This window comes from Teleopsis dalmanni, chromosome 1 (assembly GCF_002237135.1).
Source record: "Teleopsis dalmanni isolate 2A chromosome 1, ASM223713v2, whole genome shotgun sequence".
NCBI lineage: Eukaryota > Metazoa > Arthropoda > Insecta > Diptera > Diopsidae > Teleopsis > Teleopsis dalmanni.
In genome coordinates this window covers 179,002,997-179,023,257 of record NC_051846.1, presented here as the reverse complement: position 1 = coordinate 179,023,257, position 20,261 = coordinate 179,002,997, and the positions used below count along the sequence as shown (strand labels likewise).

General features: G+C 33.6%; 2 protein-coding genes across 2 annotated transcripts in view; one reads left to right on the top strand and one right to left on the bottom strand.

Annotated features, from left to right (window-relative positions):
* LOC119666810 (mucin-2-like) overlaps window positions 1-20,261 on the bottom strand; it is a 167,467-nt gene that overhangs the window by 125,778 nt on the left and 21,428 nt on the right. The gene's annotated exons all lie outside the window — the stretch shown is intronic.
* On the top strand, window positions 15,145-15,885 carry LOC119670436. Its single transcript, XM_038080694.1, has 2 exons — window positions 15,145-15,674; window positions 15,758-15,885. Exons 1-2 carry the CDS (start codon window positions 15,352-15,354, stop codon window positions 15,792-15,794), a joined length of 360 nt encoding a protein of 119 aa, XP_037936622.1. The 5' UTR covers window positions 15,145-15,351; the 3' UTR covers window positions 15,795-15,885.

Sequence of the window (20,261 nt, the reverse complement as noted above, 5' to 3'; positions counted from 1 at the left end):
ATAACATAATTTGAATAATAATTTCATTATGAAATCATTGAATGAGTGTTTGTGTTCCTTTGAAAAATCAAATACAAAAGACAAGCATACAGATTATTTTTGCGTACTTGCTTATGAAAACATTCACCCAGAGAAATACCAGGCGTTCAAAAACACAGAAACACTCATACACACACGCACACATATAGTAGATTCATCCTTACCGATTTGCAAGGACATCAATTGATACATGCAAAATGTGTAAAGAAGATGATTTTGCCATATGGCAGCGATTGATATTTTGTTTGTTTACGTCTGTGTGAACGTGCCCAGAGCTTAAACAATGTTTTTATCGCAACCACGATGCCAACTTCCGCTGCCATTCATGATTACAAATCAAGGAACGAACAGTTTGTTTGGGTGTGAAATTAAATGTGGTTGCCGATAAGACGGCTTTAATGGAGTTGTGCACGCTTACGGCGCTCCAGGCGCGTTAACAACTCAAAAATCACAAGAAAATGCCACTAATGCGTGTTACACGCTGCAACAAAATCCTAACCGTAAAGTTTTAAGGCTCCTTGCTTTCCCTGTTTTGGGTGCCTTCCCTTTAAATGGTTTAATATGGCGAAAGGAAATAATTTCTAATGTATGTATGCGAACACACATATTTGTATGTATGTATGTATGTATGTGGACTTTGTATTTGTGTGTGCATTGAGTTGTGATTGTGTGTGTGTGTGTGTGCATATGCACAGCTCATATTTGGGTTTTGTTAAGTGTTTTGGAAAGATGATTGATACGAAACATGACAGACGGAACCGAAACGACGGTATGGAACGGAAATCGATTAGACGCATTAACTGTAACGATCGAACGCTTTTTGCTGATATGTGTGAAATGTGAAATGCTAAAAAATATGTAAGCAAATGAGCGTATCAAAGGAAAAACAGATACACATTCATCCATGTGGAGAAGGTAAAGTGAAGTGAGGGAGAAGGGAAGAAGTTGTTGTGGATGCAAAATATGATTTCTGAAAAATTGCTGAAAGAAAATTTAAGGCATCTGCGATGACATATTCATATACACTTGGGTAAGTATGAGGAATGCTGGTAGCATTGAAACAACGTTTCACTTGAGGAAGTTTATATTCTGTTTTTCTTTTTTTCTTTTCTTCTTTGTTTTGTTTTTTTTTGTTTTTATTGCTTTTGTTTATTTTGTTTGTGTATATAAACTTGAAAACTTTATTTCGTTCTTAATTTAAAAAAAATTGCTCTTTGCAAATATTTAAGTAAAAAAGTTTCAAAATATTAAAATTTTGAAGATGATGTATGAAATATGTAAATTATAAGAGTCAGTATGTATAAAACTGAGATTTTTATTGTCGAAGTCTTGGAGCAATTTTCTAATTTGTTTTCATAATGAACTTGTTTGCGAACATGCAAAATAAATTTTTATTTAATGAAGTAAATATTGACTGACATATTATCTTAATATAATTTTGAAATATAATAATATTTATAAAAGAAAATTACTATCAAAACTTAGGGCAAATTTCATAGTCGCAACTCAAATCTTAATACTCACTAAAGTCTTGTCATATTTGCCACAGTAAAATCAATCTTTAATAGCAGTTATAAGTCACAAGCAATTTTGTTTACTAAATACATATCAAAACCATTATATGAATGTCTCCATAATAACAATATGAGTGACGTCTATTTAACGAACTCCAAAACTGTTATTTGATAGATTTAAATTTCAATTTTTTTCCGACAACCAAAATCTTTAGCGTCTTTAGGTCATTTATCTAATGACTTCTTCATTGGATCAACATCTTTATCCTTTTAACATTTTTTTTTAAGATCTGTGAAATATAATATTCACTGAGGGTCAAATCATTTTTCTCTCTGAAACAGTTAATGCCTCTGGTTAGTTCTAGTTTGACCCTCTATCTACTACCCACTTTTACGAGGTTTTTGTGGACTCAAAACGGCTTTCATCCTTAGCTATTTGAGGAGGATTCATCCTCCCTCCACCACAACTAACTAACTAACAGTTCTTTAGTGTTTGTGAACATATAAATACCTCAAGATAACAATTATGTCGAATATTGTGAATGCAAAACAAACTTGAAATGCAATACGAGCATTCGATAATGTAACTAATAACGTGTGAGACAATATGCACTGTTTTGATGAAACAGAACTTTTCTTTTTTATTTAGGACCGTTTACTCGTGATCTTATCCTATAACTACTTTAAAAATTATATATGGTGTTCGCTATAAATGGTTCTTCTCATTTGGACCTAGCCGGTGAATATTAACCACACGCATCTCATAATATTGTTCTTATAATGGTATTATATTGTTCTTTGAATGGCTTCCCCAGGTTGGCGTATACTCAGTTCCCTGTAGTTCTTGTTCTAGACTTAAGTACCGATGAAATGATCATTTCATCAGAAAATTGTTAGATATTTTGTAGTGTTAATTTTTGATGTCTCTTTTGGAATGAACAATAAAACAATTTTTGATGATAAATATTCGCATTATATATAAAGCAGCCCCCGTATTTCATACCAATACCAATATAATATTTCATATATGTATATTAAGAAAGTTTGTTTCTTATCATTGCTAAGTAGAAAAAAATGTCTTTCAAGTATAGATTAATGAAAATATCCCGTTCAACCTCAACGTAAACAAATATAACCAAAATTCGGCAGAAAAAAATCAAAAGAATTACATTACCTCACAAAAATGTACATTCCTAAGGTTATGTATAATTGGATATTAGTTATTTAGCAGCTATGTCCCCAGACTATAAGTAGTCACTTGTAAGTACTGTCAACGTTATAGCACCGAAGAGAAGGAAGAAGGAAACCAAACTGCAAATTTCCAGTTAGTAATAGGGTCAAGGTTATAGGCTCATTTCATTAATAAAAGTGTCCAGCTGTTTAGTTTAAATATATCCTGAACTTTTTTAGGGATCTAAAATGGTTACATTAATAACACTATTAAAGCTCTCACTTACATACTCTTATAAGACTTTACATTTATATCATGATATTGACATATGGTATAAGTGAGTAAGTGCTACTTTGTCTAAACTAATCTATTAATTTAGACATTTTCATTATAATAAAATAAAATTTAAAGCTAATAATTTTTTTTAAACACTTATGGTCGTTAAATTTCATTATTTATGTTTTTATTTCATGTTTAGAGTTCAATAAATAAGTTTGCATATGTCAAATTAAATACCAAACTTTTTATAATAAAAATTTTTAATATTTAAAATGAAAAAATTCTTCTTAATAAATTAATTTTTAACAAGATTTTTTTATAACTGTTTTGAAATTAATAAACATACAAACTTGATATTAAAAAATCGTGATTAAGCTGATTATTTAAAAAAAAATAGTTAATTTTTTGTTCAGATAATGAGTTTAAAATTATCTATTTCATATGAAAAAATGTACTACAAAAACAATATCAACTGAATTTGTGGTCTGCCACGGGTTTAACATTTAATTAAATTTTTTATCGATTTTATTGATGTCGACGAACAAAATGAACAAGAATGTTAAATTAAAACAAAAAAATTAAAATATTTGCAATTAAAAATATACTGATTAGTTTAATAAAAATATTTAAAATAAAAAAAAAATAAAATTGTTACTAATTTCATTGGATTTAATTTTATTTAAAAAAAAATGCTTTAAAGTTACTTTAGAGCACTTTAAAATGCCCCTAAAAGTATGTTGTTTATTAAACGCTTTTATTGAAATCCTTTTCAGTTCAATATAAAATATATTTTTTCTAAGTTAAAAATAAGCTATAGAATCTGTCCCTCATAGGTAACATAGGTGACATATTTACCCGCAGATATTGTCTTCTTGTCACCACATGCGTTTAAAATTAATAATATTTTTTCCTCGTCGTTTGTAAACTTCACATTTTGCTGCAAGTGAGTGTCACAGAAACGCACAAAAAAGAAAATGTCTAACACAAATGCTGCAAGTGTAAAGAGTATCCTCATCTATGGCGAAAAAATTTCATTTAAAAATATCGTAAATATACCAGCGGCTCGGAAATGATAAAAAATCCAACAAACCAGAAACTCAAAGCATTAAAAATTTAAAACAAAAAATTTACGTAATTTGCTGGAAAATTATCATTAATACTTGCACAAATTGCTTTTGCAGATATTGACTAAATTTATCGATAAATATTCAACACAACTCATACCGAAAACACAATGGTGTGATGGGCTTTTATCACACGTTACGATACACCAAAATTTGTAATGTCCTATCTTTAATTCAACATAAATAAGCAATTAACTTTTAGATTATTTAAGCTTTCTAAGACTATTGCTTTTAGGGTATCTATATTCCTTTCATTTTATGGTCGTATTGTTATTGTAATATATACCATTATTATCACCATAATCCGGTAAATAGAGGACTAAATCAATAAATTAATGTATTTACATTCCAATCAATCCATAGAAATCCTATATTAAGAAAGGCCCGACACAACATTTTTCTCAAGGCACCTGTGCTTCTTCTCGTTCTTTAGTCTCATATATAGTGCTCTCTTCATTTAATTATTCTATGAAAGACACTCTCTTCTCCTACGTCTTTCTCTTCCGTTTTCTACTAAAAATACCTTCGTTTGAGCTGATATCGATATTATTATTTTATTGAGTAGTATGGATGTCATGAAGAGTTCGAACAAACAGTGGTTCCTTTCGAAACGATGCTACCAAGCCAATGAAGCCAATATTGACACTATTAATTCATTAAATAGTATCGATGATAGAGTGTGAACAACTGATGGTTATTTTGAATACGGTAGTCATTCCTAATTCAATATGGATCAAAGATATTGCGAATAAATTCCCCCTGAAAAACTTCCAGTGCTGTGTCATTATTTCCATACCTATATTTTTATATAGACAGCAAATCCACATTTCGTGATAGAGCAAAGGTCTTACGAGGAACTTTTCTCTCTAACACTACCTGTTTTGCTTCGCGGTTCTTTTAGCGGCATACAGGAGTATAAGTGTAATGAGCTACTTAATATAAATATTCTCTACTGTGAAGGTTCGAGATGGAGACCAACAAATTTAAATTGACTGTTAAACATATAGAATCATATATCAGCAATTATAATTGTTCTATAGATCTCCATGGATAGCATTTGTTTCGGAGGTGCAAATTTGAATAAAATTATGGAAACCTTCAAATTTCTACTTACTGATGATAACTAGTTCGACACCCAATCAGGTATATTCTCTCATTAACTGACACACGGGTATAGTTTGTATTACTTTGTCGTACGTAAAATATAGAAAAAAAATATATATAGAAATAGTTGCTTAGTCGTCATACATATATATTGCAAGATCTAATGGGTTTCAGGAAAATATCGCTTTAAGATACTACTGTCGATAGAAGTAACCTATGTGAATTACGCTATTTACTCAAGAAAATGTTTAGTTATACCTGCGAGTGTTACACTTCTTTGCATATGACGGCTAAGAAAAACAGGTTAGAGCTGACAAGAAAAGACAGTGTGAATTTTAAAGTTGAAAGGATGAAATATACAAGTTTAAGCACTTGTTATTAAGTTGAAAGTATTCAGAAATATTTGTCGTGAGACTAAGTGAACACTAGTCATCATGAAATACACCGTTTGCATGCAATGAGCTGATCATATCTCAGTAGAGAAAACCACGTCTAGATGAATATTTTATGTCACCAATAATTCCGGAAACTTAAGAAATATGAATGACTTAATATAAGTTCTAATGCAAAAGTGTATCCAATATGAGTTGTTTAGCCGAATATAAGGATAACTATTGCTACTTTTTATAATAGTAGTTCATGCTGCAACAGTCCAGTAACTAATACAATATATTTTCTCTCAAATATGCTTTTTATTTCAAAAATTTGTAGCTTATGCAGGCATAGAATTATTGTATAATAATATAAATATTTGTTGACCACTGCTCATGAAATTTATTTATTTATCACTTAAAAAGTATTTCATGATATAAGTGAAACAAACAATTTATAAATATTTTCTTTATATCAAAATGAAACAATTTTCATTTGACTACTATCTATGTGCAACTATTCTTCTTATTTTATTTTTATTTCAAATAAAATAGAAATGTATCTGAGGCTATGAATTTGTTTAAATATCTCACTGTGATAACAGAAATAAATTGCTTTTATCTTTTTAGAAAAACAAATGCATTGATTCGTTTGTACACATTCCATTGAATATTTTTCAAATGCTTGACACATAAATTTCGAATCCATTGGAAAAATTTATTTGCACCCAAGAACATAAAAATCGGAACAAATTTGAAAATATGAAATCGACTAAAAACTAAAAAATTGATAAGCATTGTGAACCGGATTTGTTTGGAAAAAAAGTTTCTCTTATGGGTACTATGCTAAAATTATTAAAATTAAAATTAGAATTAGGAAAAAATTAGAAGAAAAATAAACAGAATTTTCACAAAACGATATTAGAAATAGTAAAACAAAGCAGTTTGCAGCAAAACAAAGATTTATTCAATCATATTAAACTTAACAGAATGAGATAGAAACTAACCAAGTACTCTACTCCTAACGTAATTACAAGTATCTATAGAAGCATCCGTTGGGAGTTTAGTACTCTGTTACTACGATAAATGTTTTCTGCTACAATCGACCCATTTTATGCTTAATAATCGTATATATAGACCCATTTACAATAGACCCATTTCATGCTTAATAATCTTCCAGTGTCTGAAATAAGATAGCTAATCTAAGCTCTGCCAAAGACTGTTCTCGAACTTTGGAACTATCGGCAACTTCTTTTGATTATAAACCATTCTACTTTCAGAGATTTAGTTGTTGGTTCATTTTAGGTTTAGTAGTATTCCAGTCCATGGAATAAAATGACTGCATACTGTTCCTGGAATATTTCGCTGATCATCATATTCTTTTACTTTATGTCATCTATCTGAATACTTATCGGCAATTTCTTTTGATTACAAACCACTGTGCTTTCAGAGATTTAGTTGTGGGTCCATTTTAGGCTTTATAATATTCCAGTCCATGGAATAAAATAGCTGCAAGACTGTTCCTTCTTATATGACTGTTCCTAGAATATTTCGATTATCATCACATTCTTCTGCTTTATATCATCTATCTGAATACTTATCGGCAACTTCTTCTGATTATAAACCACTGTTCTTTCAGAGATTTAGTTGTGGGTTCATTTTAGGCTTAAAAATATACCAGTCCATGGAATAAAATAGCTGCAAGACTGTTCCTTCTTATATGACTGTTCCTAGAATATATCGCTTATCATCACATTCTTTTGCTTTATATTACAGATTTTGAATGTAAATCAGCTTTATGCATAATATCGTTCCAGTTCATATAATTCAATGGCGGATCCAGTCTCGGTAAGACTATTTTCGGACTGATTAATATTGATTTCAGTGTGAACAGTTATTTAAAAAAGCAATTAATAAGTATTTTCAGCCCAGCTACTGTAGCAAATAATAAAAGTCTACGGAAAAAACTTTCAAGAGAAAGAAACTGCATTAATATAATAGTAGTATTATATACTATATTCATTGAAAGTATTACAGAAACAAAGAGATGATCTCTATCTTATACACATTTTATACTTCTAACAAATGCCAACTTTTAGTACATTACAAAATATCACCTAAAGGTTTGCCTATTTAACAGTATAGTGAGGACTGACAAACAATTCTACATATTTGAAACATGAGAGTGTGATGTTTTCATATATAATTTTTACAATATCCGATATCAAATTGCGAATGCAAGCGATGCTGCCAGTCTCTTATCAGCATGTAAACAAGCTGTGCTGCATAAAATTTATGTCTTTGTATGCCAACTGCACACAACACAGTATCGTATCAGCTTCACTCAATTTCTGGTAAAACAGCATAGTACTCCCGCCCAATACTCCTACAAATCGGAAACATGACACATAACTAAGCAAAAATTTCGTGACAAAGTCAATGGAGAAGTCAACCCACTAAGCGCATGACGCTGCATCCATTTCATGACTATAACCAACCGAACTCATTTCTACATATATGCAATCTACATTGCTGCTCTTGTTGTTGTTGTTATTGTCTAGTTGTAGCTTTCAGAGCCCCAACCGCTTTGCACACATGCAGCCTGACTAAATCTGCCCTTTTGACCAATTTGGAGTAGGTATAATTGCATGGCTTTGCGTGGTCGTAGAGATTTGTTTAAAAGTTTTTTTTCGCATATTTTTAGTTTGACATGGAGAATGTTTTGGCATTTGAGATACTCATTTTTTGTTTGAACAAATCAAATATTGCAGCAGGCAGAGGGGGAATTAAAAACTGTACTGAACCGTTTGGATCCGAATTTAATTTATCTGGATGCGAATGCAGCTCTTGTTTGTGCTGCCTTTCGTTTGAGATAAGCTTCAAAGAGGCGTATTGCTTTTAATTGTGGATCAAGTTGCATGTGGATTTTCCCTCTCATTAAAATAATTAAAACTGTTGCAAATATTGCATACTGCATAAGCTGATTTACGTTTTGCTGAGCACACCAACTTTTAATGTTTGCAGTTTAGTTTTTGCTACAAACACAAAATGCAGATTGACTTGATTAGAAAAAAGTAGGAAAAAATAGTAGGAAAATGAAAAATTTCGTTTATTAGAAAGGATACATCAAAGAGGATAAAACATGGTCGAATATGCTTGATAGTGTATGTTAGTGTATTTAAAGCGAAAATTATAAAGACCTGAGTGTAATGAAAACTACAGAATTTGTTAAAGCATATATGCTTTTGATCATTTCTTGCTATAATATTTCTTGAAGAAAATACTCATATATATGTATTTACACTGATAATTATATGTTTACTTACAGCTGAATATTTAAACTTATTTTTGAGTTAATAGTTTGGAATCCTTGATTTGAATAATGCGAGCAAAAGATACGTCCATAATTTTTAATGTAAGTTGGTAGCACTGTACTGTTCTACGATGTGAGATTAAAGCTTGATCTGTAACTGTGCATATTTACTCTTTCAATTTTACTTTTCACTAACCTCTTATATGATATAGCTATCATTATGGAAAGATTTTTGGCAAAAAGCTGATCTAATGTGATCGAACAAGCACCAAACCTACCTGATAGCGTTCTGTATGACATATATTTGTTCCAGAAATGAAATCTTTCAATTCAAGAAGTACGTTCTTAGTCCATTCTGATGCATAGCTAAAAAAGCTTTGGTGAAAGAAAATTATTGTTAGACTAATGGATTTTTTTCTGTCAATTTACACAAGAAGTGCACCGTTAAGCTGCTGTAACTAAAGTAGATCCTACTCTGTGACGCAATATCGATGGTGATAAGTTACTGTTTATTAAGAAAACATTTAATTAAATTTAATCTGCTATAACTGCAACTCTGTAGAAGAAAACAAAACTGTTTTCAATCTTATGGGTGCTAGTGTTTAAATTTAGCTGAAACAAATATTCAATAATTTTGGAAAGGTTTCTTTACCGACCTGATAAAGTTGTTTTCTTTTAAGAATATAGTTAAATTTAAGTGCACGTCAGGTTAGTTGATTTCAACTTAAATAAAGGAGTCTTCCTCTAATCTTTTTAACTATTTTGATAAATCTCTTCGTCTAGCACAGACGCAATGCTTCCATCTGTGGTGTCACAATGGGCAATTATTTGACCTCAAGTTAGCTTTGGTGTACGAAGCCGCCAAACCAACCTAATTTAACCTATTGTAACTTGCCCTATAAAATTAATTTTCATGAATATAAGGTACATAAAATTACTTTTATTGGTGAAAATTGTGAGCAGCAAGAATTTGTTTTTGTATCGTCCTTATCCTAAAATTAATATGTTTCAATACAAATATGCTTTCGAAGAATTTTCTCTATGGAAACTACAAATTTGCAATAAATATAGTGTATTGATAATTTTATGAATATGAAAGAAGCTCATGAATTATTTGGTATTCTGCCTTAAATTGCATAATTTTTAATAAACTTTCTCATATTTACTTTAATCAATTTTCTAACAAAATCACTTTTCATCCTGTGGTATTTTAAAAATATGCAATTTGATATAAACAGAAAATTTTGCTGCATAATTTTGTTTTATTGAAACTTTTAATTAATTTAGTTTAGTTCGTATTTAACAAAAACTGTACAGAATTTACAAAATAAAATATTTTCAAACTTAGAATAACACAAGAGTCCTGTTTTCTAACCTCAAAAACACTCAGCCAACAGGCTTAGTTCATCACAAAAGTCAAGGAAAATATTTTTGTTTTCGTTTTCCGAAGCTATTATTTTCCTCCTGTTTTGCTTATCGAATAAGTTTGCCTGTTTTGCATCCTTTAAATGCTTAAAATGAGCAATAAATTTATGTGTTCGGTTATCCTTTAACTGCCAATAACAAAATAAATCAATTCACAATTTTTTAATACACACAATGTACTTGCAGGTGTGTGTGCTTGGCTGTGAATGTGTGTGTGTGATGTATAACTTATGTATAAAAATAACCCAGCAAACAAATGTGAAAAGGATATGCTACATATGCATTTATCCTTGCAGAACAATTTAATTAATATATGAAGTTTAAGAGAATTTGGATTGTTTTAGGATTTCTATAGTACTGAAGAGGACTCTCTTCAATATTCTCTTCAATTTTCTTCTTCTTCACTCAAAGAAGAGGAAAATATAGACGATGGGGTATGGGTATGAGCTCCTGCAGTTACTTGCAACTCGGAGTAAGGTTAGCCTTTATTGGGTTTCGGGTCACAGAGGAGTTTTGAGAAATAAACAAGCTGATGAGCTAGCCAAAACTGCATTAAAAACTCTCCCTCAACCTCTTTATGAAATCAACTGCGTCAGTTGAAAACAAATCATCAAGTAAATTGAAAATCACATGCGGCCGGAATACTGGGAACACTTCCCAAGACTTAGACAAAGCAAAGCACTGATAAAACCTTACTCCTATAAAGGCATCCTTAAACGGGTTTCTTTACAGGATATTATGGATTGAAATATCACCTTCATAAACTACAATTCTCTGCTAATTCGGAATGCATATTATGTCTCGAAGATGAGGAAACTACTATGCATATTCTTTGTGACTGTCCATCTTTTATAACGCTCAGAAGAAACTTGTTGCATATAAAACTTCTGTCATCAGATCAAATTAAAAACACTTCTCTAGATTTGGTACTAGACTTTATTCACAAAGCTTTAAAGGGATTTGTGTAATCAATAGTGATATTGGTACAATAGGACTCTTCTGACCGCAGTACCGGCTGTTGAACGATTTCATGTCGAAACTTTTAATATTATATAATAATGTATAGGTTCCAGCTTTCTTAACTATCTGACCGAGTTTCTTAATGGATACATTAAAGAAATATCTCCTTACTTTATACTGCCACAACAGATTCCTGATCCAGAATTTGAGTACAAAAATATCTTCCAGAGTTTGATTTTTTTCTGACTGATTGATTCTGACTGTAATATTATATATGAGAAATATATTATGAGAGATTCTAATTTTGGCCGCCTACTCTTTAACAAGCTAAAGTCGGTTCTAATTACAAAAATACTGATTAAAAAATCTGTTCAACTCCGGCTTATTAGCCATTATGTTTGGTTAAGACTATATTATAATGTCTACTTATATTTCAATTTAAGAAGATACCTATTTTAAAACTTCACTGTGATATTATAACGAGCGCACTTGATAGAACCTAAGTAAAACTTATCTTCTAAGCAGAGTGCTGTCACTCACATGTATTCATCTCCCTGCTAAAATAATATTGATTTTCTTGCTACGATTTTAAAATTTCAACGTCTATTACCAACTTTAGTGCTTGTAGGGATGTTCGAGTATATGTAAGGATATGTAAGGATATTTAAGTGTTTTGCTGTGTTCCTTCGCACGCATTGTATTTCATTTTTATTTTGTACTTAACATGTATAAGGAATTGTGTGATGTTTCAGAGTGAGCACATCTGTATGTGATGTTTAGATGTTTTGTTTAATGTTGTGCTTGTTTTCAAGAAGTTTAAAACAATAAAGATGAGTGCCTTTAAAACAAACTAAAAAGGACACGGTTCACTTGATGACACATCCTCAGGGGGCAATTATTGTGTTTTTAAGTACTTCCCATACAATTTTGTGATTTCGGTCATTACAAAAGGTTTACAGTGAACTATTGGAAAACAATGGAAAGAATTGCTCTCGGCAAAAATTGTAGAGGAAATAATATTAAGAAAATACAGAAACAGTTTACCTCAACAAAAATTTCAATGAGTTTACGAGCACATAAGCAAATGGAAACAGGATGTGGGTTATAGCATCATTGTGGAAGGATACTCGTATAAACATAGATGATTTTTTTTTGTATTTCTTAAATTTATTATGACTATTGCATTTTTTAGTCTAACTATTATTCCTCTTACATTTATTTTGGAATTTTTGAGAGAATTATTTAAATCTTTATAAAACTAATAAAGCAGTTGATTATGCTAAAATAACCCTGTATTTATGTATGTGATTTTCAATTAAAATTTCTGCATATTCTTTCACAAAGGAGAAAATTTCTTGTTTTCTATTTAAAAGCAGATAAGAATTTTCTATTTATATTATAAGCAGAAAATAAATATTTAAATTTTCCAAGCAGTTAAATAATACAAAGTTTCTTAAAGTTTTTATAATGCTTAAGGATAATAAGGAATATGAAGATTTTTCATGCTGAGATATTCTAAAGTCTTTTATATAAGATTATCAAAGTTTTTTAATTAGGGAGTATAAATACTCTTAAGTAATTTCCTATTTATTAGTATATCTTCTTCCGGAATATGTAGTTTGGTATTCTTTTTGAAACTTTAGTAATTGGGCTCACAGCTCACAAGAAGGAAGTGAATAGCATTTCTATAATTAATAAATTAGTAATATATTGTATGAGAATATTATTAAACTGCACTTAAGTTTAGAACAACTTTAAATATGCCTTATAAATGATTTCAAATACTCAAGTAGTTAATAATTGATGATAGCATGACATAAATAAGGATATTTAAAAAGAGGATTATATTCACTCAATGAGCGTTTAAGAATAAGTTGCTATACAAAAAAATAAATATCTATTCCGTTGTCGCTGAAATATCGTCACTATCGGTTAAGCATATATGCTCTCTTAAACTCTTCAAAACGGAAATTCTCCAAAAGATATTTGCTTCAGTATATGAAAGGAGTGATTTACAAATGCAATGATGAAACTGATCAATTTTTATGCGGATGTAAGCATAGAAACCTCTACATGGTAGGCACCTTGACGTGGTGTAGGGGCTTAGCTACAACTCGGACTATAAATATGAATATTCGCAATCACCTGGCATTTGTCAGACGACTGTGAATTTTTAACGTTTCTAGAACGAGGTGTACAACCAAGATCTACCTTTAGGTAGTTTTGTGTTGTCATGTAGTCTATGTTTTGTTGTTTTATGTAGTTGTGTTTGTTTTATTTTACGTAGTATTTGTAGTAGTAGTAATTTTATGTGTATTAGTAGTAACTTTATGTAGGCTGACTGACGTGGTCCGAATGGCTACTATAACATCTTAGCGTCTCGGGGAGTAGATGAGTCTTTGCATTTTGGTGCTACTCATTAAGTTCGTTAGTCAATCGATCGGCCTTTAATGGAAGTTTAGTTGTTTGTAGGATCGGTGATCCCAAAGCAGTTAGGTCATGTCTCTGCTGGTTTTGGGGTCGCCAGCAACTAGGCGGGGTGAAGGAAAACACCCTGGGTTTGATTGAAGATATGAAACAATCTATAGTTTTTGTACCTAGGATGTATGGTGTATGGTGTAGTATGTGTGTATGTATGAATGAGACCCGAACAACCCCCCAATCTACGGTGGAACAGCTATGCCTGTAGGAACTTGGTCACGGGGCTAGTGATGACCTTAATAGCGAACTGCGGATACCAGGCGACCTCCGCTTTCAATTTGCCTTCTGTCGGTAAATGGGCTCTGCCGATGGCGACTTTATACTTCCCTAATACTCGTGGGATATCATATGGATACGTCTAATGAACAAACTAAAGGGGATGATGCTACCCTTATCGCATCAAACACTACTGCTGTCGGGCAGGGAATTAACAACGACCAGTCGACTGTTGTGTCAAAGGTCAGTGAACCTTTTGCAGATGGTGCTGTTGGGCACATCTGCAAAAATATACACGCTGTGGAAAATGTTGTTTTTTCACAGTATACTGATGCTAGCAGCACAGAAACTGAAGGGTCTGATGCTGCCTCTATTGACATTGACGGAGTCAGTCTCTGTTCTCAACAGTCAGGTGCTACTGTTGTCAATGTTTGTATGAAAGGGATCAGTTTACATGACCAGAAGGGTTTTGTTAAACTGAACTCAATGCAGAAGAGGAGGTTAAAGGCTTACATGAGTCAGGGACACTCTAGGGATGTGGCCCTAGACATGGTTTCTAAACTTCCAACTCGTGCGCCAGCTAAAAGGGCTTTATCTGACGACATGGTCATGCCAGCTGGTAAGAAACCAAAACAAAACACCTCGATTCAGGGATCGAGTAAACCCTCTTTCAGCCAAGTAGCCAGTCAGGCCAAGGGGATCAAATTAGGATTTGTTCCTTTTGATTTGGCTAAGTGCCCCCTAAACAGGGAACAGACTGCACACCTACAGGAGGCTATAATTGAGACTGCCATAGAGTTGGCGTCTGACGAGGTTAAACCAGAATTTGAAGGTTGTTTCCCTCGTACGGGATGGCTCATGATGGTGTGCACAAATAACCAAACGGCTGAATGGGTCCGTAAAAATGCGGCAGCTATTGCAACAAAGGCTAAACTGGGCGCCAAAGTGGTTGAAGAGTCGGAGTTTCCAAAAACACATCTGGTGCGAGGATACTTCCCACACAGTTGCGATTTTGAAAATACCAAGGTTCTTGCCACAATTGAGGCCCAGAACAGGATTAAAGCAAGCACCTGGAAGGTATTACAGCGGACCGCAGAAGGTCCACTGCTCCACATCGTCTTTGCTGTCGACGATGCATCCTGGAACTCACTGGTCCAGAGTGGAGGCAGAATTGCATATCGCTTCAGCCATGTCAAGCTACTGCTTAAAACTAACAGTATGACAAAGGAGGGGCAGCCAGAACAACGGCCTGTGGAACAAAAGGTTCCAAATAAACTCCAGATCACAAGGACGGAGAAACAGAAAGTGGAGCACGTGGTCCCACAATCAACACTTACGTCTATTGTGAATCCAAATGAGGCCCCAACTACTAGTAGAGCCGCCATTCAAAAAAGGCTTTGGATGCGGCCACCTGTGGGTGGAGCATCAACAACTCCAAAAGAGCGCCAGAAGGAAAAAGGGCCACGAAGAGCTCGACTTCAAAAGGAAGTCGAACGCTCTCTCAATAAAACTCAACAAAAATGAGCACCATAGGGGTGTTACAGGCGAACCTGCACCACGCGAAAGGAGCATCGGCTACCTTGTGCAGGACCTTCGCCACAAAAGGACTGGCCATAGCGCTTATCCAGGAGCCATGGACAGTCGGTGGGCATATAAAAGGCCTTCAACATCAATCAAGTAAGTTGATATATAAACGTGACAAGAGTCGCCTAGAACTGCTATACTAGTAAACAAAAATGTTAACTGTATTCCAATTCCAGATTTCATCCAGAGGGACTTGGTGTCGGCCATTTTTGAGATCCCGACGGAGTGCGGAACACGAGAGATCGTGATCGCATCGGCCTACTTTCCAGGCGATGCAGATGAAGCACCACCTGAAGCAGTCACAAACTTGGTAAGTTATTGCAAATCAAATAATTTACAATTTATAATTGGTTGCGACGCAAATGCGTACCATACCTTATGGGGTAGTACTAACATAAATAGAAGAGGGCAAATGCTTTTAGAATACTTTAGTAGTAATAACGTCAGCATATTGAACAATGGTTCTGAACCCACTTTTATTAATGCCATTAGAAGAGAGGTTCTTGACCTTACTCTTTCTAGTCAATTTATCTCCAATTATGTTGTTAATTGGAGGGTCTCAAAGGAGGTTTCTTTATCTGACCACCAACATATTCTTTTTGAACTGCCGGGTCACTTTTTACATAAAAATTTGCCAGCTGCACGTAAGTGTATCAACTGGGAAATCTTTAGACTATCCTTAGCTAGTAAGGAGGACCAGTTACTGAATTCAATCAGTCATATTGATGAACTTGAATTAGCTGCAGATCAAATAAACTCTGTTATCTCTCAGGCGCATGAAGATGCATGTAAGGTTGAACCACGTACATCCAGACGGGATGTGCCATGGTGGAACAAAAGGCTCGAAGAAATGCGCAGGGAGGTTAGGAAGCTTTTTAATTTACCAAAGCGATCAGGGGTGTGGGTCGACTATAAAACATCCTTGACTGCCTACAACAATGAGATTAGAAAATCTAAACGGAAATCATGGAAAACTTTCTGTGACGGTGTTGACAACACTCCGCAAATGGCTCGCCTTCATAAAGTGTTGAGAAAGTCTCTTTCAAATGACATTGGTCTATTGAAAAAGAATGATGGTCTCTACACAGCAAATGGCAGGGAAACTTTACAACATTTACTACATGTGCATTTTCCAGGATCGATCTTATGTGATGCATCCATAGATAGGCGCACGTTAAGTTATGAACAACCAGAGAATCGATTATCTGGTATCATTTTTGACATTGATAAAATCAGATGGGCAGTTAATTCTTTCAGTCCCTTCAAGTCACCAGGAAGTGATGGTATCTTCCCGGCACTTATACAAAACGGCATAGACGTTCTTATCAATCCTTTAAAGGTGCTTTTTAGGGCTAGCCTTTGCTGGAAACATATACCTGAAGCTTGGAGAGAAGTGAAAGTGGTATTTATACCAAAAAATGGTAATAGACCAAGTGATGACGCTAAATCGTATAGACCGATTAGTCTCTCATCCTTCCTCCTGAAAACTATGGAAAGACTCATAGATATCTATATTCGTACAGAACTGTCTAAAAGTCAACCTCTTCACAAAACTCAATTCGCTTATTCCAAAGGGAAATCTACCGAATTGGCCTTACATAACTTGGTCAGTAGAATTGAAAAGGCCCACAAAAACAAAGAAATTGCGCTTTGTGCATTTCTGGATATTGAAGGAGCTTTCGACAATACGAGTTATGGCTCGATCTCGAATGCCTTAACTAACAGAAATGTTGATTTTAATGTTATTTCCTGGATTGAGGCGATACTTCAAAGCAGAAAAATTACATCAACCTTAGGTAGAACGTCTGTAGCTGTTGAGGCCGCAAAAGGTTGCCCACAGGGTGGAGTACTGTCTCCTTTGCTCTGGTCAGTGGTTGTTGATGAACTTTTAATCTTGTTGGAGAATATTGGTTGTGACGCCATTGGGTATGCAGACGATCTAGTTATAATAGTATCTGGAAAGCATGGTAGGAGTCTATCAGAGATATTGATAGGGCACCTTCGACGCATTTTAGCGTGGTGCGAAAGTGAGGGTCTCTCCATAAATCCGGAGAAAACTGTTGTTGTGCCTTTCACACTCAAACGTAAACTAGACATAGGTCCCGTACGTTTAGGAAACACTAATATTTCTCTTTCCAGTGAAACAAAGTACCTAGGTGTTGTCCTAGATGGTAAACTCACTTGGAGTTCACACTTAAATAAAGTATACAACAAAGCATTAACGGCTTTATGGACAATACGGTCCTGTATAGGTAAAACTTGGGGCCTAAACCCAAAGATTATATTTTGGATATATCAGGCAGTAGTACGTCCTATCATGACATATGGTTGCCTGGTTTGGTGGCAAAAGGTCACACAGGCTGGATCTATTGCTGTTTGCATGAAGCTCCAGAGATTAGCGTGTCTCTTAATGACAGGTGCTATGAGGACAAGTCCAACTGCAGCACTTGAGGCAATACTTGGATTGACACCTCTGCACATACACATTCAATCTACGGCTGCGCTTAGTGCGCTTCGACTAAAACTCCACATGAACAAGGTTGTCTTGACTTGGTCATACAACAATATTAAAAAATTTGGAGCACATAAAATTCCTCAATGCGATGGAGACTATACAACAGAACTCCATCGTTTTGGCAAAAAATTTGAGGTACACCTACCATCACGTTCAACGTGGGAGAATGGAGGCCCACAGGTTGACCCAAAAAGTTTGGTTTGGTACACAGATGGATCAAAGATGGATGAAGGCACTGGCGCTGGTGTATTTGGACCCAACACCAGCATTTCGGAAGCAATGGGCACATGGCCGAGTGTCTTCCAAGCTGAAATCCACGCAATCAACTTATGCGTAAGATCCAATTTAATCAAAAAACCTTCTGGCTCGAAAATTGTTATTTACTCTGACAGCCAGGCTGCTCTTAAAGCTCTTTCTTCTTGGACTTTCAAATCAAAACAGGTCCTTGAGTGTTACGATCTTCTGCAATCACTTGCAGCTCGGAATAAGGTAAACCTTTACTGGGTTCCGGGCCACAGAGGAGTTTTGGGAAATGAAAAAGCTGATGAGCTTGCCAGAACTGCATCAAAAACTGCTTTTATAGGCCCTCAACCCTTTTGTGGAATAAACTGGGCTAGTACAAAACAGATTATCAAGGAAATGGAAAATCATATGCGGCTAGAGTACTGGGTAAACTTTCCAGGACTCAGACAAAGCAAAGCACTGATAACACCTTACTCCTACAAAAACATTCTTAAATTCTCAAAATGTAATTTAAGGATGATAACGGGTTTCATTACAGGTCATTATGGTCTGAAATATCACCTTCATAAACTACAATTATCTGCTAACTCGGAATGCAGATTATGCCTCGAAGATGAGGAAACAACCATGCACATTCTTTGTGACTGTCCAGCTTTAATAACGCACAGAAGAAACCTGTTTCATAAGGAATTTCTGTCACCAGAACAGATTAAGAACTCTTCTCTAGATTTAGTTCTAGACTTTATTCACAAAGCTTTAAGGGGCTTTGTTTAATCAATAGTGAAACTGGTACAATAGGTCTCTTCTGGCCGCAGTACCGGCTGTTGGGCAATTTTCACGAATACCTTTTATTATTAAGCATAGAATTGATGAAGACAATATAGAGCACTATATCATCGCGATCATAGAGCACTAGAAGCTGAGGAAGATCGCAAGAAAGGTGTATGGAAAATGTGACAGAGGGTGGAGCTCATTTTATTAACAAAAAAGAGACAAAACAGATGATTAAGAAGAATTCTTGAAGCACTGAAACTTTGAGTATTTATGTAGTCGTTCTTTTGAATGAGGTCCGACAAATAATTTTGACTGTTATTTTTACTGAATAATAATACAAGTATATATAATACAAAAAAAAAATATACGCAAAAAAGTAAACTAATCTGGAATACATATTTTCGAAAATAGAAGTAAAATCGTTTTCTTTTAAAACAATGTATTCTTAACATTTCTGTTTTAAGAGAAGAGGTGTTGCACTTACTTAAACAGAAGATCATGTTGAGATATATTGATTACGATATACTACAGACATGCGTGGCTTTCGTTATCAAAAAATTATACTTTGTAGTAGCAACCTAGTACAAATATTTGTAATTTATTCGAAAAGTTAATTAACTAAAATCAATTAATAAATGTAATTCAAATCAGTGATGAATTTGTTATCTGAATTGCACAGTCATGAATTTGGACTATATTAAACTATTATTTTCAAAATTAATGGAAAAAAAGATTTGTTTTTATACTTAAAATTTTAATGTCATAAAAAAAAGTGCTGATTACAAGCGCTTAGTGCTATATATAACCATATTTTTATGTCTCAACATAAAATCTGAAAAAAATTTATTTTAAACAATTATTTGTTGTAATTATGTAATATATTATGTACATGATATTATGTGTTATATACAGGTGATTTCGTCAGAAAGTGTTTTAATATCATGAAGCTGTTTGGTCTTGGTTTAAAAAATAAAAACTACGGTACCAGTAGTACAATTACATATTTTTAAATTTGTGTTGCCAAGAATTTTCTTTTTTTGCAAAGAATCTTTTTAAAGGAAATCATTTTTTGAACCAAGGAAAAATCTTCCAAAATTAAAGTTTTGTACAAATCTTGAAAAGTCATGACCAATATATATCTTAAGACA